The 25,291-nt window shown below is 45.1% G+C and overlaps 1 protein-coding gene across 1 annotated transcript; it reads left to right on the top strand.

Moving 5' to 3' along the window:
* Nucleotides 1-351: 351 nt before the first annotated feature.
* Nucleotides 352-24,933, top strand: XPA (XPA, DNA damage recognition and repair factor). The gene is made up of 6 exons (XM_019555351.1): nucleotides 352-427; nucleotides 6,263-6,367; nucleotides 9,250-9,355; nucleotides 19,286-19,451; nucleotides 20,895-21,012; nucleotides 24,712-24,933. Exons 1-6 carry the CDS (start codon nucleotides 367-369, stop codon nucleotides 24,858-24,860), a joined length of 705 nt encoding a protein of 234 aa, XP_019410896.1. The 5' UTR covers nucleotides 352-366; the 3' UTR covers nucleotides 24,861-24,933.
* The last annotated feature ends 358 nt before the right edge of the window (nucleotides 24,934-25,291 follow it).

The raw sequence follows: 25,291 nt of genomic DNA on the forward strand, positions 1-25,291 counted from the left end.
CTCGTCCCGCTCCCACGCGGGGACACACCTCTCGGGTCCCCCCGCAGGCCCCGGGCCCTGCAGCATCACGCGCCCGCCCCGCCCCGTTCCGCTAGGGCAGCGCACAGGCGCTACACCCCCGAGCCCCGGCTCCAGGCCGTCAGAAGGGCCGGCCTGGGCCTCCCACCTCGCCGGCTCCAGCCCCTCGTGCGCGCGACCCGCCGGCCGGCCGAGGGTCCTGCGGCCCCGGGAGGGGGGACACACGACCTCCCAGCTGTCCCTGCGGGCGATCACCACCCTTCAGCGGTGCGCAGGCGCAGTACGCTTCACGTCCGGAAGTAGAGGACGCGGCTGCCCGTCGTCTCCGCGGCCGGGCAGCGCGGCGCCATGGAGGGCGCGCAGGGGGCAGCGCCCCCGGCGCTGTCGGCGGCCGCGCAGCCCCACACAGGTCGGCTGCGGGTGGGGCGGGGCAGTCCGACAGCCAGGGTCGCGCGGTGGTCCTTGTCCCTGAGGAACAAGAGCAGTGCCTGCACCCACGGCTTTGGAGAGCAGCACTGAAACGGCGTGCTTCACTTCTCCTGCTGGGTTTTAACATCAAGTAACCCCCATCTGTAGCCTAGAGAGAAAGCGTTGTAAAGTATTTCAGCTCATCTCAAAATGAGACAAGAAACTGTTAGTCCTGAGTTATGTTGGATTCTCTCCTTGAAACCAGGAGCCTTAAGAAGGGATATACTCATGTTTGACAAACAGACAAAAGAGCTAGCCATATCTTAAGAAAGTTCATCGTTTCATAGATGTTGGGGTTGGAAGGGACCTATTAGGTCACTGAGTCCGACCTCCTTCCCTGGGCAGGAATGAGTGCTGGGTCAAATGACTCCAGCCAGGTGTCTGTCCAATCTCCTTTTTAAACACCTCCAAGGAAGGGGACAGCACCACCTCCCTTGGAAGCATATTCCATATTTTGGCAACCGTCATTGTCAAGAATTTTTTCCTGATGTCCAATCAGAATTTGCTCTCTTCCAGATTGTGGCCATTATTTGTAGTAAACATCGTATCCCCTATTTCTTGCTGGGCCCCCCTCATGAGTTCATAGGCAGGCACAAGATCACCTTTCAGGGCTGAAGAGGTTCAGGTCTCCCAATCAGTCCACATAGGGGGGTTTTCTGTAGGCCTTTAACCAGACGAGTGGCCCTCCTCTGAACCCTCTCCAGGCCATCCACATCCCTCCTGAAGTGCAGTGCCCAAAACTGGACGCACTACTCCAGCTGTGGCCTGACCAGTGCTGCATAGAGGTGAAGTTTCACCTCCCTAGACCTGTTTGTGATGCACCTACTTATGCAAGAAAGGGTGCAGTTAGCATTCATAGATTTAATAGATTTCATAGACATTAGGGCCATCAGGGACCTCGGAAGATCATCGAGTCCAGCCCCCTGCCCCAGGGGCAGGAAGTCAGCAGGGATCATAGGATCCCAGCAGGATAAACATCCAGATGACTTTTGAAGGCATTCAGAGTAGGTGCTTGAGCCACATCTGGTGGCAATCTATTCCAAACCTTGGGGACTCAGACAGCAAAGAAGTTCTTCCTTTGCTTATTACCTCATCCTGCTGGTGACTCATGTTCATTTTGGAGTCTACTACAACTCTGAGATCCCCTTCCGCAGTTGTGCTACTTAAAGTGGTACCTCCCAGGCTATAGGATGACTCTTCCTCCGCAGGTACAACACATGACACGTCTTTGTTAAACTGTATCCTATTCTGGTCCGCCCACTATCCCAGCCTGTCCAAATCAGCTTGGCTTTGCTCCCTGCCATCTAGTTTGTTTACCTCTTCCCACATAGTTTGGTGTCATCAGCAAACTTGGACAGGGTGCTTTCTACTCCCTGATCCAAGTCACTAATGAAGATATTGAATAGTACTGGTCCCAGGAAGGAGCCTTGCGGGACTCCGCTGCCCACATTCCTCCAGGTAGAAACAGACCTGTACACCACCACTCTCTGGGTACGTCCCATAAGCCAATTTTCTAACCACCGGACTGTAACAATCTACATTGCAACTGTTTAGTTTATTTATAAGAATTGGGTGTGACTGTTTCAAAGGCCTTTGTAAAATCTAAGTAAATAACATCTACCTCTCTTCCTTCATCCAAGCATTTTGTGACCTGGTCATAAAATGAAACCAGGTTATTCAGGCAGGATCTGCCTGCTATGAACCCATGCTGGCTGCCTCTTAGCATTATTTTACCTGCTGGTCCCCCGCAAAGGTGATCATTAACAATTTTCTCAAAGGTCTTGTCAAGGATAGTGGTGAGAGTTACCTGGTTCCTCCTTCCTCCCCTTCTTGAAAATAGGGACCACATTGGCCCTTTTCTAATCCTCCAGGACCTGTCCTGAGCACTACGAGTGCTCAAATAGTTGTGCCAGTGACTCCATTATGATTCTAGCTAATTCCCTAAGTACCCGAGGGTGAAGATCATTGGGGCCTGTTGAGGTAAATACATTCAACCCCTCCAGGTGCCCCTTTACTAGGTCAGCATGAACAGTTGGTGGGTTGGTATCTATACTGAGCTTACATAAAGTCCCAATTGGATGCATATTTGTATTAGTGTCCAGGAACATGGATGCAAAGAAGACATTTAGAAGCTCTGCTTTGGCCATCCTATCTGTTACCAGTTGCCCTAGTTCATTCTGAAGGGGCTCTAAGTTACCCTGCACCTTCTTTTTGCTTCCTTTATACTAAAAAATTTAAATTTTTCTGAGCCTTAACTTTTGCTGCCAGCCTAAGCTCCATTTCTGCGTTGGCTCTCCTCACTTTCTCTGCCAGCTTGAGCCAAGCAGGTATATTCCTCCTTGGTAGCAGCCCCCTGCCTCCACAGCCTATAGGCCTCTCTTTTCTCCTCCAGGCTCTCCTGGATTTCCCTGCTCAACCAAGAGGGTTTCTTTGCTCCCTTTATGTGTACTGGGACAGTCCTTTTCTGTGCCTGCAGGATTAGTCCCTTGAGAAATACCTAACCTTCCTGGACTCCCATCTCTCCAAGGCTTTTACCAGTCAGTCCCTCCCTAACTGATCTCCTGAGCTTGTTGAAGTTGGCCTTCCTGAAGTCTAGCACTTCCGCCCTACTAGTTATCTTCCCCACCTTTCTCCAGATACTGAACCCTATCAGTAGGTGATCACTATACCCTAGGTTACCTTGCACCTGCATATCCCCCACCAAGTCGTCCCCTGTGGCAGGCACCAAGTCTAGTAAGGCATTTTCCCTAGTGGGAAAGTATACCTCCTGTGATAGGTGAAAGTCCTCTAAGGAGGTTAGAAACTTTCATGAACAGGCAGACTTGGCTGCCTGTTTCTGCCAGCAGATATTTGGGAAGTTTAAGTCACCCAGGACAACCAGGTCCTTTGAGTGCGCTGCCTCTGAGACCTGTCTCGAGAATTCTAGGTCTAACTTGTCCCCCTGGTGTGGGTGTCTGTGGTAGATCCCCACTACCAAGTTCCTTTCACCTCAACCCCCTGTAACCTGACACATAGTACCTCAGTCTGCCCTTCTTCTTGGTCCAATTTAACTACGGAAGATGTATATTGCTCTTTAACCGAGAGAACAGTGCTCCCCACCACCTTTTTTCTCCACTCTGTCCTGTCTGTACAGCCTGTAGCCCTCAATGTCCACTGCCCAGTCGTGGGTAGGATCTCACCAAGTTTCTGTTAGCCCAACCAGGTCGAGTTCTTTATTTGCAAGCGGGAGTGCAAGTTCCTACTGCTTGCTCCCCGTGCTCCTAGCATTAGTATAGAGGCATCTAAGCCCCCAGTAGGTGCCCTTGCTACTTCCCCATTTTGATGCTTAGTGGGGCCCTTGGTACTTACCTGGACTGTTCCAGCACCTGGCTTGAGGTTCATTGTTCCTGGCCTCTCTCTGTCGTTAACATCCCTGTCCTCCGATGAACCTAGTTTAAAGCCCAGCATATGAGATCAGCCAACCTGTAAGAGAAGAGACTCTTACCACTTGGAGAGAGATGTAGTCCATCTCGTCCAAACAAGGCTTTATCCTGGAAGTGCAGGTGGTGGTCAAGGAATCCAAACCCCACATGATGGCACCAGCTCCAAAGCTGCAAGTTGATCTTTGACGCAATTGCTGTGGTGCTGTCCTCGACTGCTGACTGGTAGGATGGATGAGAGGGCCACCTGTGCTCCCAAACCTCTGAGCCTGGCTCTCAGCACCATGTAGTCACTTGTGACCCTGCCTGAACTACTCTGGGCTGTATCATTTGTTTCTACATGGATGAGGACCATGGGATAGTAGTCAGAGGGCCTAATCAGGTTTGGAATCCTTGTTGTGATGTCTCGAATCTGGGCTCCGGGCAGGCAGCATACCTCCTGTGCTGTGGGATCTGGGTAGCAGATGGCTCCTTCTGTTCCTCTCAGGAGGGAGTCGTCCACCACAATGACCCAACGTCTTCTCCTCCGGCTGCACGGTTCTCTCTTAGCTTGCTTGGTGGTGGCTGTGAGAATTGCCTCCACTGCTGCACTCTGCCAGTGATGCTAGGGCCTCATCTGTTCTTCAGCTGCGCTGAGGGAGTCACCCTGGGCTTGTGATGTCTAGCCCTCGAGGTGACTGTCTGCCATCCAGCCGCATCAGCTCCTCGCTGTGACTCCTTCCCTCCGACTCTTTCCCTCCAGGCGTGTGAACCTGCAGAGAATGGAAATACTCATCGATCTCCTCAATCGCCCTGATCCCCCGCAGCCTTCTCACCTCTGACTGGAGTTCCCTCACCTGCCCCTCCAGATCCTCAGTCTGGGCACAAGTGGGACAGGTGAGGGAAGTCCTGGCCCTGCCATTACCCCTGGGCCTCGAGAGCCCACCAGGCAACCCCTGTAGGCAGGGGGTGCGGGTGCCACCAACCCACCCAATGGCTTTTTCTGGGTGGAGGCCTCAGTGGAGCCCCAGGCAGGAGGCAGCCATCAGAGCAGGTCCCTGGCTGTGCACTGACTCATCACCCCCATTAAAGACTCCTCACGTGCACTCTCCTGAAGACTCTGTCCAAAGCCGCCAACTTCAACACGTTGAGTCTCAGGCTCCTCCTGCTCTCTCCTCTATGCAAACTCCTGCGCATCGAAGTAGGGATGGGAGGGGAGGAAAACCGCTTCCCAATTCCCTACAGCTGGCCCGGCTTGGCTCTCCCTTCCCCCTCCCTGCCCGGCTTACCTTGTTGCTGCTGCTGGCTCCTTGCTACTCCTCTTGGTGGGGTCAGGGGAGCCAAGGGCACCTGTGCATTGGTGCACACATGTGCTTGCTTTGGCATCCAGATCCCGTTAATGTATCTATACCTTAGAATTAAACACATTGCTGTTAGAAAGAGTAAATTATATACATAGGTTAAACTGAGGGTCCCCAATCTGTGGCCTATAGGTTGGATCCAACCACCGCAAGGCTTTGGCCCACCTTGCAAGGATAACTGAATACCGGCCGAGTAGCAAGAAACAAAGCATCAAAACAAAAGCGCAGATGGGTAGTAGGGATTGGGATGGAGGTGTCACACAATCATATTAAATTTGAATCCTTAAATACAGTTTATTAAAACAAGAGCTTAATGGTAAGATTTACGCTACCTTAAGCTATTTTGGGGAGCAAAAGTCTTCATATTCTGCAAAATTGAGTCCCAAAGCTTGATTTTATTGTGGTAAGCCATGCTGTCTAAACTTCAGGGTTTCAATTCTAGAGTTGTCAGTTAAATAACAAAATACCTGTGTGGCAAATACTATGTTTTTACATGATCAGGTAGTTGATTCAACGTACACTAACTTTTGTTATAAAATGGATTTCCATCAAAAGACTTTTCAGCTTCACTTTGTATTGTTATCTTCAGAGTCTAAATACTTTTTTATTTTTGGCTTTACATAAACTTTAATAAAAGCGTCCATCCCATCATCTGTAGAGTTGAGCATTATGGGTATTAGATTTAGCTTTGAAAACAGTCTTGCACGCTTTTTAGTTTCTTTGTTGCTTTTCTTGCTCTGCAGGAGTAGCAAGCATGTTGTGTAATGTAGGTGAGGTTTTGAATTACCTACAGTAAATGGATTTTTCTCCATTGCTAGAAATTTATTCTCTGTGGTCAGGAGGAAGTAGGTTTTAAGAACTCTGTGTGGCAAAGTGCTTTTTGAAAGCAGAACAATCTGCATGCCAGTTTATGAACCCATTGGATATAAATGTCACCTTTTGTATACTTGTTTTGGAAGTTTTTTTGTAAATGCGTGTGTATGTGTAGTTCCTTTAAACTCTTATTTGTTTCTTCAGGCACTGTTGAAGTTAAAGCACCTCCAAAGATAGTTGATACAGGGGGAGGATTCTTTCTGGAAGAGGAAGAGAAGGACAAGATTCAGAAAACTGTGCATCCTTCAGGTAAATTCAGTTGTCTTTGCAGAAAGCGACTCTAATGATCATAGTTAGTATAAGCCATCTACTAAAATAAGCGGCACGCTAGCTGGAGAGAATTTACCAAAGTCAATAATAGTTTCAATTAAATTTGAACTGTTTGTTCAACCAACTATTTGCTGGTTGATGTTAACAACTGTCAAATGGTTTGGAAGGGTGAAATTAATTAAAATCCTTGGGTCATTCAAACCAATGTGTGAAGTTTATTGATTAATTGCTGAAGCAAGGTTAGTGCCATGGATAAGCGGAATCTTACGGAATGGGTCTTGACTACTGCGAACAGCAGGTCTGGCTGGCAAACAGCACAGCAGGCATCACGTAGAAGTTACCAAGTTCTCTCCCAGCCTATACCCGCTATTTATATGTAGCTGGTAAACATAATCTAAGTATTCTAATAAATTATCTCTGATTGGTTTTACTTAAATGTCTGTTTTACTGAAACTTCTGGAACCAGATTACACTAGATTTCTAATGGGCCAAGATGGCAATTAGTTAAAATTTATATCTTAGAGAAAGTAACAGGGCAATAGGAAGGATTTCTTCTCTTTTCTTCCTATGGTAGGAAGCTGTTCTAGCCCTGGTTAACAAGGCTGCCTTGTTCTTACTGATTGTGTCCAATTAGACAGACAGACAGTTTTGTTTGCTCTGCTGACCAAGCCAGCCACAGCATCTGCAGATATTCACATTAATGGTATGTCACTCAAAGATAGGGTTCAGGACTATCATTTGGAGGTGCACTGATATATCAGTTGCCTATCGGATTGGCACTGATAAAGTAAAATGACATTATCCGCTTTTTTTTGGCCGTTGCAGCCAATAATGCTTATCAATAATTATACCTTCTGGCTAGGGCCCTGCACACCTGGGTTCCCTCTCCGCCACCGGGTCGGGGCCCCGGATGCCTGGGTTTTCTTGGGGAGACAGTGGGTTTCCCCTTGCAAGTGGGCAGCATTCTAGCCTGCATGGGGTCCTGCCTGGAGCTGCTGGGAGTGGGATGCAGGGGGCCCACATGCATGTGTGCAGCAAACCATTTGCAGCTCCATGCCAGGACTTTGTCACTGTGTAATGTTTGGGGCTTAAGGAGCCTTCAGTCCTGCTGCTGTGGAGGCTCCAATATTTAAAGTGTTCATAGATGGATCTATGCTTCCAGTATCACTACATGTGCAATTAGAAACTTCACTGAAGTATTGTCCTAATAAAATAGTTTAGGCTTTGACTAATTGGAATTTTATCTTAAAAGTCTAAAACTCAATGGTAGTGCTTGGTGTGAAAGATGCTGCACACGTATAGTTTCTAGTGTAAAATTAAAATTAGGAATACAGCAGGCTTTCCTAGATATATTTGCTATAAAGATGTGTCTACGCTGACTAGAGGTGCACCAATACATAGGTCCAATATCAGATCGACACTATTATAAAGAAAATTGACTGTATCGGAAATTGGCCCGATGTGGCCAATAATTTGGCCAATAAATGCCTGTGTGTGCACACAGCCACAGTGCAGCATGTAGGCATCAAGGTGTGCAGCCTGGCAGCTTGGAGAGCTGCGTGCAGCTGGTAAGTCTGTTGTGGTGGGAGGGGAGGGGCAGATCAAGGCCCCCGCGATAAGGGAGGGAGTGGGGCTGGGGCTGGGGCTGCCCAGCCAGGGGGGTCAGGCATAGGACAGCTGTGTCTTGTCTGGGGGGCAGAGGGAGCGGGGTGTGACTCCTGCTGCTGTGTGCACCCCAGAAGGGCATGGGGGGTGTGGGGCGTGTATCCCTGGATCTGTGTGGGGTGGGCTGCAGCTGCAGACTGGGGCCGGGGCTGTGCCAGGCTCTTCTTGGCACGTGGTGAGGTCAGGGTTGGGCCAGGCTGCACTTGGGGTGGGTGGTAGCAGTGCTGGGAGGGGAGGCTATGGGGGGGCTACAGCAAAATTTGGAGTGGCTGCAGTGCCCCCATAATCCCTTTCCCAGCACTGCCCCCAAGCGTAGCCCAGCTCAGCCCCTGCCCCACCCCCACACGTTGGGAAGAGCTCAGTGCAGCCCCAGTCCACAGCTACAGCCTGCCCCTGCCCCACCCTGCACAGATCCAGGGGCACACGTCCCCCCCACTTCCTCCCAGGGTGTGCACAGCTGCAGGAGCCACCCCCCGGTGTCCCCTGGACAAGCCACTGCTCTGCCCTGCCCCACCCTGGCTGGGCAGAGCCTGCCCCAGCCCCACTCCTGCCCTCACTGCAGGGGGCGTTGATCTGCTCCCCCTCCCCACCATACCCCTTTTCTCCCCCCTCCCCTTCCACCACAACAGATTTACTAGCTAGAAGCAACTGTATCGAAAATTGGATCGGTATTGGCCCCCAAAATCTCTATTGGTGCATCCCTAACTCTGACATTCATCACCAGAGATTTTTTTTTTGTGTTCTAGAATACTAAAGAAAATTACATTTTGACATTCAGCCAATAGTTGTTGGATGAAGCAAGTATTTACCATTATATTTTTCCCTTACGTCCTGGGTCTGTTAAAAGAATAGATTCTCAACAGCTACCTGCAGTAATTTGAACCTTACACACAATCAAATATTGCCGTCTCTTGATGTATGATACATTTTTTTGAAAGGTAAAGAGAGTGCAACAGGAAAGAGGCAAGAGATTCAGTTGAGAGGATCGGTTGGTAGGATCAGAGTCTTTATTTGTGAGACAGATTTTTATGAAACTTTTGAGTGGGAGAAACATGATGTGTTCATAATAACAAGACATTGAAAGCTATAATGTAAACTTTTAAAAAAACTTTAATGAATCTCTTGTAAGATCAACCAAAAGTACTTGTTCTGGTTAAAAAAAAAATCTAATTAAAATACTTGTTTTCTTCCACTAGAACCTCTATTAGAGTTTGATGATGTTTTCTGTGAAGACTGTGGGAAACAATTTATGAATTCATACCTCATGCTACACTTTCATTTGGCGATATGTGATAATTGCAGGTATGTAAATATTAGGAAAATACCCTTAAAAGTATTACTATTCATATTATTTAATATATGTTTTGCTAGAACTGAAACTTGATTTTCACTATTCGAACCATTGTAGTTGCATTTTATAGAATGTAAATAATTTATCAGCAAAAATGATATCAGCAAAAAATGTATTCGATTTTATTTTTCTTGAAAATTACATGTCTAGCATACAACTAAGTTGCATTTTTCATGGTGGAAGTGCAGAACAGAATCATCTCTCACAAATGCTCCTTGGAGACTAAAGAAAGAAAATAAGTAATATAGTGGAAAAGTATAGCTTCTTTATAGAATTAATTATAGTAAAATTATAGCGTGTATGTGTGTGTGTGTGTATGCTAAGAGATATTACAATTTTTTCATGGCTAATACTCAGTATTTGACATAAATAAAATAATGCTTTAGCTATGTAAGATACCATGGGCCAGATTCTAGTCTACCTATTAGGTGGCCAGGTCAAACTGGCACCTCTTAAATACTCATCCTTAGCTGCTCATCTGCATACTCTGTTGTATAGCCCAATCATATGTATAAGTCCGTGTGTTTTTTAGGAGATTTTTTTTATGACTGGAAATAATTTTTTAGTTGCTTAGGATGAAATTAAGCCTGGGGGTCACTTTTCTAATTTTGGCATTTAGCTTCTGTCTTTAAAAATGGTGGCCATGACTAACAAGATGAATAAATGTTGATTTCTCTGTACCTATGAGACCAATTTTGATTTTTCTAAATGATTTCTGTTAGACAATTTCAAATAGGTATTTCAATAACCTATACACTTCCTTTGTCCTTTGAGTAATGACCCATCGTTTGGTAGCTCTAAGCCTTTACATGCAAAAACCATCAATATTGGCTACTTTTTTGGCAACTTAATAAGAGTACTTGTTTCAAGTGGAAAGTTTTACCATTTATTTCTTCAAAGTCACGTTTAGTATTATTAATAACAGGTATAAATGATTATGGAACACATTTAAGTAAAATAAAATGCTTCAACTCAAATTTTAAGTCAAGTCTGTGACTGCATACACTGGATACTCTTAATCTAGGTATTTTTCTTCTCTATCACTATCTTCTTCAGATGACTTCTAGCTTAAATTGGCTTATTTGAATGTCCATTTTCATTGTTTAAAGGCAGTTTCACTCCACTTTTATACACGTCACAGGTTCCAACACATCCAGCGCTGACGTCCATACAAAATGTGTTGGATCACACGTTTGTGCATGTCATGAATTTCTCCATTCATCGACCTGCAAATGTGCTTGGAAGCAGTGCTGTTTGAAGGAGTCATGGTCTGGAAGAAAATCTTGCAGGAATTGTAGTGTGCCATTTGCTGCCATTTACATGCATGAGCAGTGGACAAACGATCGCTCACAGGATCATTGTAAAGTATTCTGACAGTGAATAAAGCCAGTTTATGGAACAGATAGATATTCAGTGAGCTCCTCATTTTTTCCAAGTTGTTGCATAGTCTCCATGTATGTCAGATCTTTTGATTGTAAGATTCACTTCATTGATGTCAGTTTACCACAGCCAAAAAACCCAGTTTACTCCAGTGAATCTGAACCCCAAGAGCAGCAGATGCTATATCACGCTCTGGAAATAATGAATGGCAGTAATAGTATACTAGCACATTTCTTGGTTTCTTCTTGTACATGTACCTATCTTGCTTGTCACGTGACTGATATAGGAAGCAACAACTCATACATCAGTATCTTCAAAATCAAAAGCAACAGTGCAGGGATGATCCATTTGAGCTTCATGGGAGAATGCCCTTTTGTCAGCATCACGTGGCAATTTCAATACAAAGCGTGCATCATGTTCTCTGGATTTTACATCATAGTAGGTGAGATTCATTGTGAAGCACAAGTCAGCATGGTAGAAAAAATAATGCCATTCAAAAAGAAATGTAGTCTCATTTTGTTAGAATGCTTTGATGGAAATGAGAGCCAGGATGCTCCAGTCGGCATTTCCTGGTCAGAACCAGGGTGTACATTAGCAACAAACCTGGCTGACTTTCAATAACACTACTGCTTATGCTGTTTAGTACTAGTCTTCAGCAATTCTTCATCATTAATGAAGTGAAATACCACTGCTTGTGGGTGTTGGCCAGTGACATACTTCAAGAGACCGAGGGCACATTCAGACCATGTGTTGCTTGGTGGGATTTTATTCCATATCATTCCATCATCTATTAATGCACGATAAAGTGTTGGTGGTGAGATGGACTGGAGGTTCATCAGTGTTAGGAACTTTGATTTGACAGGTCTGTGGGAATGTTCCATCTGCTGTGAAGAGCAAAAGGCTCACAGCAGTAATTCTGTACTGCATGATTTCTTCTAAAGTCATGGTAGTCTCTGTTCTGGTTAGGTCAGTGACTTGTTTCACTGCAGTATGGGGAACTGTTTTCCTACACTCTTGCTTGCTCTTGGTTGCAATTGTCTTTGTCACAAAGATCTTGCTTTTCTTTGTGGTGACAGTGACAGCCCCCTGGCGAAATTCCTTCCTTAGCACCTCAGTTATGAATTTCAAAAATTAAAAAATGTCCCCTTCCAAAAAACAGCTTTATATATATGACTGGACTATGTAGCAGTCAGCACCCTTTTCTGGTGGCTCTGGTCTGAAACAGGCTGGAGCTAGGACCCAGCTGCTGCTGCTGCTGCTTTCTGCTGCCTGGCTGGAGAGCGGCAAACAATGGCTCCCTGCTGCCTGGCTGGAGAGCAGCACAGTGTGGCATAGGCAAAACCCTTATCACAGAATGCTGCTGAAACCCTTCCTCTGTTGATAAGATCCACCCTACAGGCTGCAGCTTACTAACCACCGCTCTGTTGAATTTTTGGGGAGGAGTATATAATTTCTGTGCTCTTCCCTCCGCTCCCCATTTCTTCCACCCCCACCCCCCTTGGAATATATATCTGTTTTCCAAGTGAGACCTGAGGAAGAATGTCCTGCATTTGAAAGTTTGTCCAGCTTTATCCCAGCTATATAGTTGGTCCAATAAAAGAAATCACCTTAAGAAATCTTTGCCTTTCACATAATTTCTGAACCATCGCAGCTACAACATCACTCTTACATTTGCAAGTGAGGCATCTTTCCTGGTCTAGTTATACCTAGGAAAACATGTACATCCTTACAGCCATAAAGATTCCTAATCCGCTTTCATAGAGGTACATTCTCTTATTTCTAATTAATGACAAGGCTGTTTCTCCACTAACACTTTTTTGTCTTTGAAATGTAGACCTTCATTGTCTTAAGGACAGGTCTGAAGGTCCCTACCCACCTCTCAGGCAGGCTAAGCCGCGTCATCTTCATAGAAGTGAATTCTCAGTGTTTGTTTTCCCTGAGGCATCATCTCCCATAGGTGTGAACTTTCTTATTTAGAAAATGACACTTAACAGAGTCATTACTGTATTGCTGAATCCCAGCTATACTATAAAGATATAGAAGTACAATCATACGATATACTGTAATTTATACAAACATAACAATGATGAACACAGAAAATAGACTCTACATCAGGAAATCTAATTCAGAAAATCATTTATACATAATGTTCCACAAATGCCCCAAAGTCATCCTGCCTGGGGTGTGGTTGTGACACAGGGAATAGCTAAAGGACATAAAAAGGCATGCAAGAGGAAAATGAAATTGAAAAGCAAAATACTTCTCACACACACACCCCCTCAACCTATGACCTGTTAGGTGTTTGACAATCTTGGTGAGACCACTCTTGTGACTGGATAGCGTTGGAAGATATAAGGTAGTGCTGCATTGTCAGTCCTATACACATTTCTTCTTTGGTCTAGGAGGAAGACAGTAGTTGATTTGAGTGTTCTTTGAGCGGAAATAAAAAAGGAAAAATGCAGTGGTGATATGGTTGGGGGTTTATTTGTGGGTTTCGTAACTGCCAACTCACAGGAAGAAGAGGTAGATGAAGCACGGGTTGTTAGCTTCTAAAACGCACAGTACCGGAAGCTCAACAGACTCTTGATTTAGTCCGTGACACATTTCTGCTTCTCCCATTTTTCCATCTCCTGTTGTTTTCTTAAGGTTTCAAAGTACTGAGATCCTTGCAGCAGGCTCTTCCTCCATTTGAGGCTGTCCTGGGCAGTAGTCTCCTAGGAATTGGTATCGATGTTGCATTTTTTCAGGTTGGCCTTGAGGACATTCTTGAAGCGCTTTCTCTGCCCTCCTCTTGAGCATACACTTTGACTGAACTGGGAGAATATAATTTGCTTTGGGAGTCAGACATCTGGCTGATGTGGCCGGCCCCATGAAGTTAATGTCAAATGATCATTGCCTCGGCGGTCATTGTGTTTGCGCGTAATGTTGGTGCATCTGTCTACCCACTAGATTCAAAGGATCTTCTAGAGGCAGTGTTGATGATACTTCTTCAGCGATTTGAGGTGTCTCCTGTACATTGTCCATGTCTCAGCTCTATACAGTAAGGTAGGAATCACGAGTGTTTGATAAACCATAAGTTTAGTTTCAGATCCAGTGTCACAATCTTTAAATACCAGTTTTCTCAGGCATTCAAAGGCTGCACTTGCACATTCGAAGGGATGTTGGATTTCTTCATTGATGTCGACCTTCTGCGAGAGATGGCTTCCAAGCTACAGGAAATACTCAGTGTTCTCCAGAGTCTTACTGTAAATCTGAATTACCGGAGCTGGGAACTTCTCACTAAGAGATGGAAGACCGTAGTTTTCTTAAATGTTAAGTGTCAGTCCCAATTTCCTGTATGCCTCAGTAAAGATGTCAGCAGTTGCCTGAAGGTCTGCTTCCACGTGAGAACACGCTACAGCATCATAAGCAAGGATCCTGGTTTTCTCTATTTAAAAATGCGAATTCTCTGATTTAAAAAAAACAATTCCAAATTTTTATGTTAAAAAACCCAAAACCCACATTCTTTTGCAATTAAAATGAAACACCACTACATATTTATATACATAGGTAGTAATTTAACACAGTGTTTCATTGATATGTTTACAATTTTAAAGCAGTTTGAAAACCTACCAATGCCCCAGTCATTATAATAAAATAAATTCTAAATACTTGTATATTTTGGCATTTGATTTGGGTTTTTTTACCATGGAAAATCAGAGCTCCCCATATCCCCTTCACCCACAAAGATGTGTGTCCAGCTGCAGCTGTCCCCCACTGCTGCTTTGTGGTCAGCATCTCTGATATGCTGGTGCCCTGCCCATGATGTTGCCCCTCCCAACCCACAGCTCCCTGGCCCTGCCACTGGCCCTTGCTTCCAACCCACAGTCCCCTGCCTTCTCCCCTCGGCCCTGCTGGTACCCCTTGCTCCCAACCTGCAGCCCCTTTGGCCATGCCACTGCCCCACACTCCCAACCCACCGCCCTCCCCAGTGCTGACAGTGCCCCTCACTCTTGAGTTGCAGTCACCTGGCTCTGCCAGCTGCCCCTGCCCCACCCAGGCCAGAGCACAGTGGCTGTGGTGGCTCCGGCTCATGAGGGCAGCAGCAGAGTGAATCCAGCCCTGGCACAGACTGGAGGGAGGAGCAAGGAAGGCCTGTGACACCCCCACCCTGGGCTGGGGCTCCCACACCATGTTAGGCAGTCTGGCCACAGCCCCTCCTGGGCAGCATCTCTTGGCCGCCCCAGCCCTGGTGGCAGCAGTCCAACCATGCAGCTCCCTGCCCCCTTCTCCTGCTGAGGGAGCAGGCACCTGCCCTGCCCTAGCCCCAGTGCCCAGACATTCCCCCAGTGCCAGCAGACACGTGCCCCCCACACACACACGCACCCATCACCACACACCCCTGCGACACACACTTACATTCTCACATGCTGCCTGACCCCAGACAGTCTCCAATCCCCATCTCCTATGGACTTACCTGCATGCAGCTGCCAGGTCTGCTCCCATGACCCTGTCTAGCTGTAACCGTATGTGCACACATGTGGTGCCCCCTGCCTCAATTGCCCTCCCTCCAGCCCCAAGCAGCTCCTTGCAAGCTAGAAGGATGCCAGCCTGCAAAGGGAAACCCATGGTTTCCTATGGGTTTCTCCTTTGAAGAGGAAAATCTGTACTTTTCTCCCTCAAAGGAGAAAATCCGCATTTTTCCATAGTAAATGGAAAGCCCGGATCCCTGATCATCAGTATACTGGAGCTTGTTGATTGACATCAAAGTAGTCTCAGTTTTGCCTTATAGTTTATTGAGATTAAACAGCTTGCCATCCATTTGGTAGTTTAGCTCCATTCTAACTGGAAACTTGTTGGTGGTCAGATGTAACATCGTGGTAAAGAATATTGAGAAGAGTGTTGGAACTATGATGAAGCCTTGTATGCCTCCCATTTTAACCTTTAAAAGATCTGTGATAGATTTGTTATTGAGAACCACTCCTCACATACAGTCATGAAGCAGGCAAAGAATGGTGATGAATTTTGATGGGCATCCATATTTCAGAAGGATTCCTCGCAGCGCTTCTCTGTTAACGAAGTTGAAGGCTTTCCTGAAGTCAAGGCCGTGTGGAGAGGTTTATATTTTTCTTGACGTTTTTCCTGCATCTGGTGAGCAATGAAGATCCTGTCAGTTGTATCTCTTGATGCACTAAACCCACCCTGAGACTCCAGGAGCAGCTCTTCTGCAAGTGGAAAGAAACCGTCTAGGAGGGTTCTCACAATGATCTTTCCTGCGGTGGACAGCAAGACAATCCCTCTGTAATTTCAACAGTCAGACTTATCTCCTTTCTTGAAGATTGTCATGATCATGGTGTCCCTGAGGCCACCTAGGTTTTCCTTATCATTCCAGATCTTTAAGATGAGGGCATGGAGCCATGATGTGAGTTCCTCTCCCCCCTGCTTGAAGATTTCAGCAGGGATTCCATTTGCTCAAGATGCCTTGTCATTTCATCTTCTTGATGGCTTTCCTCACCTCAGCAGGGGTGTGAGTCCCTTCAGACTTCAGCATTGAAATCGCCAAGAAGAATGAGTCCATCTCCCACGGCAACTCCAGAAAGGACTTAGTCAAGGTTGATAGAGAATTTCTTCTTGGTTTCATTGGTGGCCTCAACAGTCAGGGAATATATGCTGACAACAGTGCCAAACTGGCTCCCTGCAAGTTTAAGACGAAGAGTCATGAGGTACTCATTAATTCTGGTAGGGAATTTGCTCAGTTGGTTTACAAGTTCATTTTTAATGGCAAAACCAACTCTGTGAAGCCAGCATTCTCCTTCCATTGTTTCATATTTCATAGTAGGTAGGGTCAGAAGGGACCTGAGTAGATCATCAAGTCCGACCCCCTGCCAAGTCCCATTTACCCTTTCAGAAGAAGTTAGTCTGTGAGCTGCCGATCTGCGACTCGCCTGATCTTGCCCAGTGCAGCGACATCAGTGTTGCATTGCCTGAGTTCTTGAGCCACGACTGCAGTGCCGTGCTCCGGGCTTTCACTGTTAGGATTGCCTATGAGGGTCCTGATGTTCTGGGTCCCAAAATTCATTTTGTGTCTTCATTGATTTTGGCTGCAGTAGTGATGATCTCACTGGGTGCAGTTATCCAGTCAGGAAAAAGGCAGTCAGACTACGTTTAGGATACCTTTTTCTAGCCCCCTCCCCGTGCAGGATGAGCAGAGTGGAAGAGGGCTGCTCAGTTGCAGTTATAGCTGCTAAATCACACTCCTAGCTTGAAGTGCTAGACAACCGTCTTGTAACTGCCACCTTCATGTCAGTTCATGAGTATGATCTTCTAAAATCTTTTAACATTTTCTTCCACCTGCTCCACCATTGAGAACTTGTAGACCCATGGCTGGGGGCTGGGCAAGTTTATTATAATGGTGACCTATACTGGCCATGTCATAGCACCATCAAAGGATATATGCTGCTTTTCAGGAGGGACAGCAACTATCTGCTGCCCACACCACATCCTGGTGGTGGTGCTGCTGCTTGGACCACAGCTGCTTATTTGTCAGAGTTACCCCTACTTATTTTGCAGCTAAACTTCCTTGAAGGTCATTCCACCATTCACCACCTGTGGATGTGCTGGGTAGCAGTACAACTCTGCCACCAAAAGGGAAAGCACACAGGAGATGGAAAAATGGGCAGGTCATCAAGGAACCATCTTGGGGAAATATCAAGAACTTGTAGGGACAAAGTCAGAAAGGTAAAGATAAAGAATGAGCTTCAGCTGTCGGGAAGTTAAAGACAACAAGAAGAGAGTCTGTGAACATTTTGGCCAGAATAATTTCCCAAGCAGGAAGCAGCTGTGACCACCTGAAACCTGAGATCCTGCTCCTGCCTTTGTTTCAGAATAATTTGTATAATTGCAGAAATTCACAGGCGTTGAGACACTCCATACCAGCTATGAACTGCCTTCCCAGAGGAGTTTTCCATCTATTGACTCCTCTGTGAAATCCTATGAAATATGAACTTCCATTTCTACCCAGGATAACTTTTACGATGTTTTCTCCAATGCCTGATGGAAGGGTGTTTGTGCCCAAAAGCTTGCAATTAAAGATTTTTTTTTTTGAATCTTGTTGGTCTAATAAAAGATATAATCTCTACTATGAGTCCTGATTGCTTTTCCCTCCAGACCAATATGGCTACAACCTGGATACCTAAGAGATCTGAGTACATTTAGCCAGAAGAAAAGGCGATTATGGGAGGTCATGATATCAGTCTTTGAATAATCTGAAGGTCTGCTTTAAAGAAGAGGAAGAACAACCTTTTCTTCTTTGCTACAGAGTGGGATGCATAACAATGGGTTAAAATTGCAGCAAAACAACTTTATTTAGATTGGGTACTCAGAAAAAATTCTCCACTGTTTAGAGCAGTGAGGCAGTAGAATAAACTGTCTAGGGAAACTGTGGAATCTCCTTCTTTGGAGGTTTTCAAGATCTCCTTTGGAGGCATTCGTCAAAGATGATTTAGGATTAGGAATGCCTAAAGTACACTATGAAGAGCAGCAGTTGGAAGTTCAGGAGCATTACTCTCCAGGCACACATCTCAGATCATGAGAAGAGCTCTGCAGCCCAGAGCAGGTAGAAATTGGAAAGAACTATGCTGAACATCAGGAGAATGGAGAAAAGTTGCACAACTAACTGTTGAAAGAAGATTAAAGGATCTGGGATAAGTGTGCAGAGGAGACGGGATTGTAGGAAGCGGAGTACTGACTCTCCAGTCAGTGTACGAGATGTGTTTTTGCATTCTCCTGGTTGCAATGCAGAGTGGATGCTGTTTGGTTTTCCCATGTTTCTGGCTTTGCTGTTTACCACGTGGGGCTGAGAAGGAATTTTTCCCCCTCCTGTTACTACAGGGGCAGGGTGTTTTTACCTTGGGTGTTGGCTGCACCCAAGGCTGGGGATCTTAACTGGGGTTTGCTGATGCTCTGACTGGGACTGAAAAACCCAGGGGGTCTTGCTTTTCTGCCCAGGGTCAGACTGATCTATACATTTGGAATCGGGAAGTAATTTTATTTTATGGTCAGGTTGGTATGCACTGTAATCTTTTCCTTTTCGCTTTTTGCTTTTTTTTGCTTTTTTTATAGTAGGGAGTCATAGTCCTCTTCCCTGGAACCCGTAAATGTACATTAACAAACTACTTCCTTTCCTTGCAGTGGCAAGGCATAGAAAATGTTATCCCCCTGTTATACCTGTGGCAAGTTTAGGTTTTTTTATGTTTTGGGGTATTGTGTCTGGTAGTTGTGCAAGAGGGTTGTTCATGAAGTTTAAAAAATAGGTTAGACAAGCAACTTCTCTAGGGTAGTTTAGATAAGAATGGTCCAGCCTTGTTCAGGGGGTTAACCCTATTAGACAGTGCTATAAATCTGCTGTTGTAAAAAATTGTATTTTTTAATCTTAAATCTTTTTGTTATTACTACTTCTTTGTGCTAGGTATCTAGCTGTTGCAAATTGCTTTTTGTTAAACTCTTCTAAAATTTTTCTTCAGGGATGCTGAAGATAAGCATAAGCTTATAACAAAGACTGAGGCAAAGCAGGAGTACCTTCTGAAAGACTGTGATTTGGACAAAAGAGAACCAGCACTCAAATTTATTTTGAAAAAAAACCCTCACAATGCAAATTGGGGTGACATGAAGCTTTACTTAAAACTCCAGGTATGGAAAGTGTTACATATTTTAAATGATTTGGTCCTTTTTTTGTATTCTAATGATGCTCCTGCTGCATTCTGTAGTGGTGCTGAACTCAGAATATTTATAATTTCCCACACTAAATAAATTGTGCAGCAAAAAACAAGTGTCACAGAGCCAAAAGAAAAGGAAGCTAAAAGCAATCTGACTCCCTGCCCCAGTGATTGGGTACTCTGGTTTCTCTGGGCTACAGAGTTAGACTGCATCTTACTCTGTTTTGGGCCTGTGAGTTGCTTTCTCAGCTTCACAGTAGATCTTGCTTCCGCCAGAGGGTTGAAGGGTGCCCACACTCGGACTATCCTGTCACCTGGTAAGCAGGGGTTACATTCCGACAAAGTGAGAAAAGTAGCTTAAAATTTCCACGGGCTCAGGAGGTCTTAGGACCCAAGTCTCCCGCTTCTTGGGAAAATATTGGAATCCCTAGACTATTACGTAAAAGATGGGCAGTATCTGTGCCACGGCATCATTTACCTACCACTGGATCCTGATAGAAGGAGGCACCTAATGCACAGGCCTGAGTTAGGTACCGCAGCTGCAGAAAAACACAAGTTCAAATGGACCCCTGGGCTGAGTGTTTCCTGTTGGCTCACCCTAGGCAGATACCTACTCAGCATCCAGGTGATCTAGATCTCCCTTTGGAGGCACTTAATGCTTCCCATTGAGTGCATGGAGAGCCTAGGAAACAGAGTAAGTTGCCTTATCACCTGCCGGAGCGAGGTGCCCAATTTTTATGTGTTGCAACAAATTGAGGGTGCCTGAAGTGTTTGTAGAACTCTCCCCAAGTACAGTACCCAGTCAGACAGTCAGATAGGATTTACTTGGTACTCTCCAAATCAAAATCTGATTTGTGTTTATACTTCTGTACAGAATCAACCTTGCAGAACAGTGGAAGGGATAAAACCCTGAGCAGCCCTGGTGTGCTGTTCTTGGGATCATTTTCTCAAGCATACTTACTGGTGTGTGCTCAGGGCAGCCCCATTGACTAATTCACAGCATTTGGTGCATGTAGTGAGGCGTAATTCTTGGTAGTGCTCCAAAATGTGTCATCTACATAGTGTACACAAGCCCTTTACAAGTATTGTTGAGGAGGCTGTTTCTCATTATTTAATTATGCTAATAAAACACTGTTACAACTTTGCTTCAGTGAAAGTTGGTGGGTGGCTACGCTCTTGTCAGATCGTTGCCCTCTTCCCCACCACCAGTCATTCTTGGTAGGCAATTCACTAGCATCTTCATATTCTTAAAAGTGGAATATAGGAAATCACATAGGGTCCGATAGAACGTCATGGATGTTGCATGAATCTCTACTTGCAAATCCATTTCAAGCAAGAAACCTGCCTGTCATTGTGAAGGAATCTTTGGGATGTAGAGGCAGGGTAAAATGAAATGTGCTTATGTTCCACCCTCTAGGTAATAAAACGTTCTCTTGAAATTTGGGGCAGTGAAGAAGCATTACAAGAAGCAAAGGAAGCTCGCCAAGGTACTAGGGAGAAGATGAAACAGAAAAAGTTTGATAAAAAAGTTAAAGGTAAGCAGATTGAATTTAAACCTTAAAAAAAAGAAGAAATTTGTGGTTTTATCTTTTAATGACCATGAAATGAAATCAGTAGTTAAAATGTACATTTATTTTTGGACATGAATACTTAAAGTAAATACTACTGCTGCAGCAGCCATAGTAGTGTCCATCTATATATGCATTTACTTCTACATCCATCAGTATATTTGGTAACTAAGTACTTAGCATGACCAGAAGGAAATTTTCAAAGTCATTTAGAAAACATGACACAACTGTGGTAGATGAATGTTCTTTGGCCTTACCCCAGAATATGCCATATTTTCTCACAGTACCCTCCACCCTTTCCCCTCCTGATCCCTGTATGTAAGACCTTGTATTTGGAAGGCAGAATGTAGAAGAAAATATTTTTTATATAAGTTCCTTAAATAATAGTGTTTTTTCCACACTACAAGCCTCATGAAGATACTACTTTGAGCGAGCTCAATTGATGCTTCGGACGCAAGGTGCAGTGCTCAGCCAATAGTTTCTGTAGTTGTGGGAGGGTTAACATTAGACTTCACCTTTTCTGTTTGTTGGGGCTGGGGAGAAGTAGTAACCATCCTGGGAGTCAGTAGACCCCAGTGTCTGCATACTCCTATTCATTCCTGTTGGTATTCTGGTGGAGAAAAAATCAGCTTCCCTACTTACAATATGCATCCCAATTTCGGAGGGCTGGTTTGCAGGGGGGTTTACAAGTACCACAAATGTACATGTTGTATGTGAGTAAATGTGGTATTGTAAAGCTGCCTATATGGAAAGCTTCTTGCACAATGAATGGGAACACACTTTTCATTTATTGGAGCACTCAAAGTGAGGCTGTCTTGGTGATACTGTTTGTTTGTAGAAGAGGCCCAATCTATATCCATTTCTGAAATGAGAATCCATTTTGATTTCACTGGTGATACTCATGCAAAAATTTGCATGAGTGGGCTTATAGGTTGTAAAGAGCTTTGGATCATTTAAGATGAATAATAAGTGCTATATGGATGGAAATTATTGTCCTGATTATCATATAATATATTTGGGATTAAAACTGAAGATCTAGTTTACCTGCTGTCCAGTGTAATGGAAAATGGCAGGCTGCATGGAAGTAATTGAAAGCATTCCTGGAAACAGGATCAAAAATAGTCACAAGTTGTGCTCTCAATACATGTTGGAGATGTGATGCATTGCAGGTAATGCTTAGTCATGTATTTTAGTTGCATTCTGTTATCAATTCTTTTTGAAAATAAAATTTAACTATAGTTAACATAGTTTTGAACACAGCACTGATAACTTTGGCAAATGTGTGTTCTTGGGTATATCACCAATAACTTCAAATTGAATCATTCCCAAATTACACTCTTTCAGGAGGCCTTATTAATAGTACACAGGGGCAGATGCATTGAAAAAATAGGACACAGGGACAGAGCCAGGAATTCTTAAAAGTGGGTGTGGGAGCAACAATCTGCATTGCAGGAATGGCTGCACACCCTGCTCCCTGCATCTTCTGCCCTCACCGGTGCAGGCAGACTTTGGCACGGGAACTGCTGGGAACTTTTAAGTCCATGCAGCAGGTGAAAATCCATCCCCATGCGCTTCTCTTTCCTGCTCAGAGGCAGCCCCATTCCCTTCTTCTCCCTCTCCCTTCAACTCCCATGCTTGCTGCTGCTGTTTTCTCCATTGCTTCTGGGCCTGGAAGCTCCAGAGTCAATCCAGGCTGAGCAGTGGCTGGGCTTATCTGGAGACAGTGGCGACAGTGTGGCAGGAAAGTAGTTCTCCCCACCCCGTCTGCAGCAAGAACAGGGAGGGTTCCCCACTGTTTTTTGCATCTCCAGCTGAATGCAGCCCCCATACAATGAGTAGGAGCAGTTCTAGTGCTTCCTTACCTCAGGACAGAAGGCAAAGTCAGGTTGGGGAGAGGAGGAAGGGGCATGCCTTTCAGCAAGAAGGGGAACGGTGGGAAGCTTTTCACATCCTTCAGGGATTTTACAAAGTCCTTGGAGGCTCCTGTGGTGGTGCAATGTAATCCAAAAAGGAGAGCATAGCTGCTCGACTCCACCCCCTCTGGATCTTTTAGGGTAGCTTGTCATATTTTACATTTTAAGTTGCACCTGTTTTTAGAGTGGTGAATTACAGTATTGTTTGAAGTTGTCTTAAGTATGCGGGGTTGGAACTGGGATCATGGAGCAGTGACAGCACAGGGCTAGGGCCCGGGCCCAGAACAGAGCCATGATTCACTGTCCACATGCCCCTACAACAGGTGCTGGTTCCATGGACAGGGTGTGCAGAGAGTGTAATGCAGCTCTGCCCTGAGCCCCAGCCCTGTGCTGTCACTACCTAGCAATCCCAGGGTCTCCATGAAGACAAGCTGGGATCTGTACATGCAGGGTGCATGGCTAGATGGATGGGATGGGTCCACAGTTGAGCAGGGAGTTGCATCCGAGGCTAGGAACTTGGGGCGGTGATAGCATAGGTCTGGGGCCCAAGGCAGAGTCACAATCCCCTCTCTGCTTGCCCCTGCCTGCAAAACGTGCATCCTTCTCAGGGCCGTGCAGGCAATGGATCATGGCTCTGCCCCTGCCCCTTGCCCCATCCCTGCGCTGTCACTACCCCACGATCCTACCCTCTGATCCTGGCCTTGCTCTCCTGTCCCACTCCTGAACACTGCTCCCCACCTGCCTACAGTCCCATCTAATCCTTCCGACTGCACACTCTGCCTGTGTGGGTTCCCCCTGGCAGTGGGTGCCCAGGTATTGGGGCCAGCTTGGCAGCAGCAGCTGGAAGGAGCTGGGGCTGCTAGTAAGTGAGTCCGGCTGCCTTACTGTCCCAGCCCCGCTGTGCACTTGGGGGTGGTGGGACAGGCCCCCTGCACCTGGGCTTAGTAAGACCAAGGGACCTGCCACAGGTTAGACAAAATCCCTTGCTGGGCTAGACATGGCTCGCAGTCTTTATTTTGCCCGCCCCTGGATTAGAGAGAAAGATGGAGATAAGTAGAGTTTATGATGGCTGATAATGCAGCATAAGGGCCTGTTCAGTTTCCATCCGTACAGGAGTTCTCAGTTGTAGCAGTCATTTAGTACTTACTAAGAAGGCATTGTGATATTGTTGATAGTTTGGAAGATGAAAGTCACCCTTTTCAGTTGGTAGTTTAATCTTTTTTTGATGAAAGTTGAACCCTTTTATCATTTCCCCCCAAAAACCCATGGAACAATTGGTTTATTTTAACAAAAATAGGATTGAGGGATTATAACAGGTAGATTAAATAATAGGTAAGATAGGCAAGGTAATATTCATTTTTAAATTATAACTCCTTTATCTCCAGTTAGTCAACTTTCTTTCTAATCGGATACAGGCATTCCTACTTTTTGACTTAAAAAATAACTCCTGCAGGGCAAATACATTTGCATTTTCCTTTAAGACTATTGCAGTTTCCTCAGTATGGATGTGGACCTCATCCCTTTCTCCTTGTCTGCACAAGCAGATCCATTGGCTTCACTAGCAGTTGCCTGATACCTGCTCATTCAGAAGTTTGACTTTACAAGATATTTATGAGAATCTGCCTAAATAGTGAATGTCCTGTCTGACCTCTTGTCATCTCATGGTTATTTCCCTTTATGCTGATTTGTTTTATTTAAACAAGTAGTGCTTTCAGATTTTTTTTAACAGGATTTTATTACTGTTTTTCATCAGAGCTCCGTCGAGCAGTTAGGAGCAGTTTGTGGAAAAAAGAAGCAGGCATCCACCAGCATGAGTATGGACCAGAAGAAAATATTGAAGAAGATATGTATAAAAAGACATGTACTACGTGTGGCCATGAGTTAACATATGAAAAAATGTAGCCAGTCCTGATTTTTTATTGTTCCAAAAGTGTATCTTTTTAATATTAAATATTTTCTGTCAAGGTAAAATTAATCTGATTGTGAGTACATATTTGTACACAATCCTATAAAGATATTACTCATTTATCTTTAGTTCCTGTATGCAAATAGTTACATCTGACAAAATTCATGGTTTAGATACCCTTTACTTTTTTTTTTTTTTTTGCTACTGACCAGCTCATAAGCATATGTGGTAGGACCAAGAGAAGAACTCTGCCTGGGGAGAGCAAAGCCAGAGAGCATAGTGGTGTTGACATGCAAATCAGTCATCCACCCTAGATATAGGGGTGAAAAACTAATTGAACCATCTAGTAGCTAGTTCCTTCCAAAGTTGAAAGATACAGCACCAATATAAAAGTGGGGATTTATTGTAGGCCAACAAGTCAGGAAGT

Source organism: Crocodylus porosus, unplaced genomic scaffold, assembly GCF_001723895.1.
Source record: "Crocodylus porosus isolate Cpor-Errol unplaced genomic scaffold, CroPor_comp1, whole genome shotgun sequence".
NCBI classification, from domain to species: Eukaryota; Metazoa; Chordata; order Crocodylia; family Crocodylidae; genus Crocodylus; species Crocodylus porosus.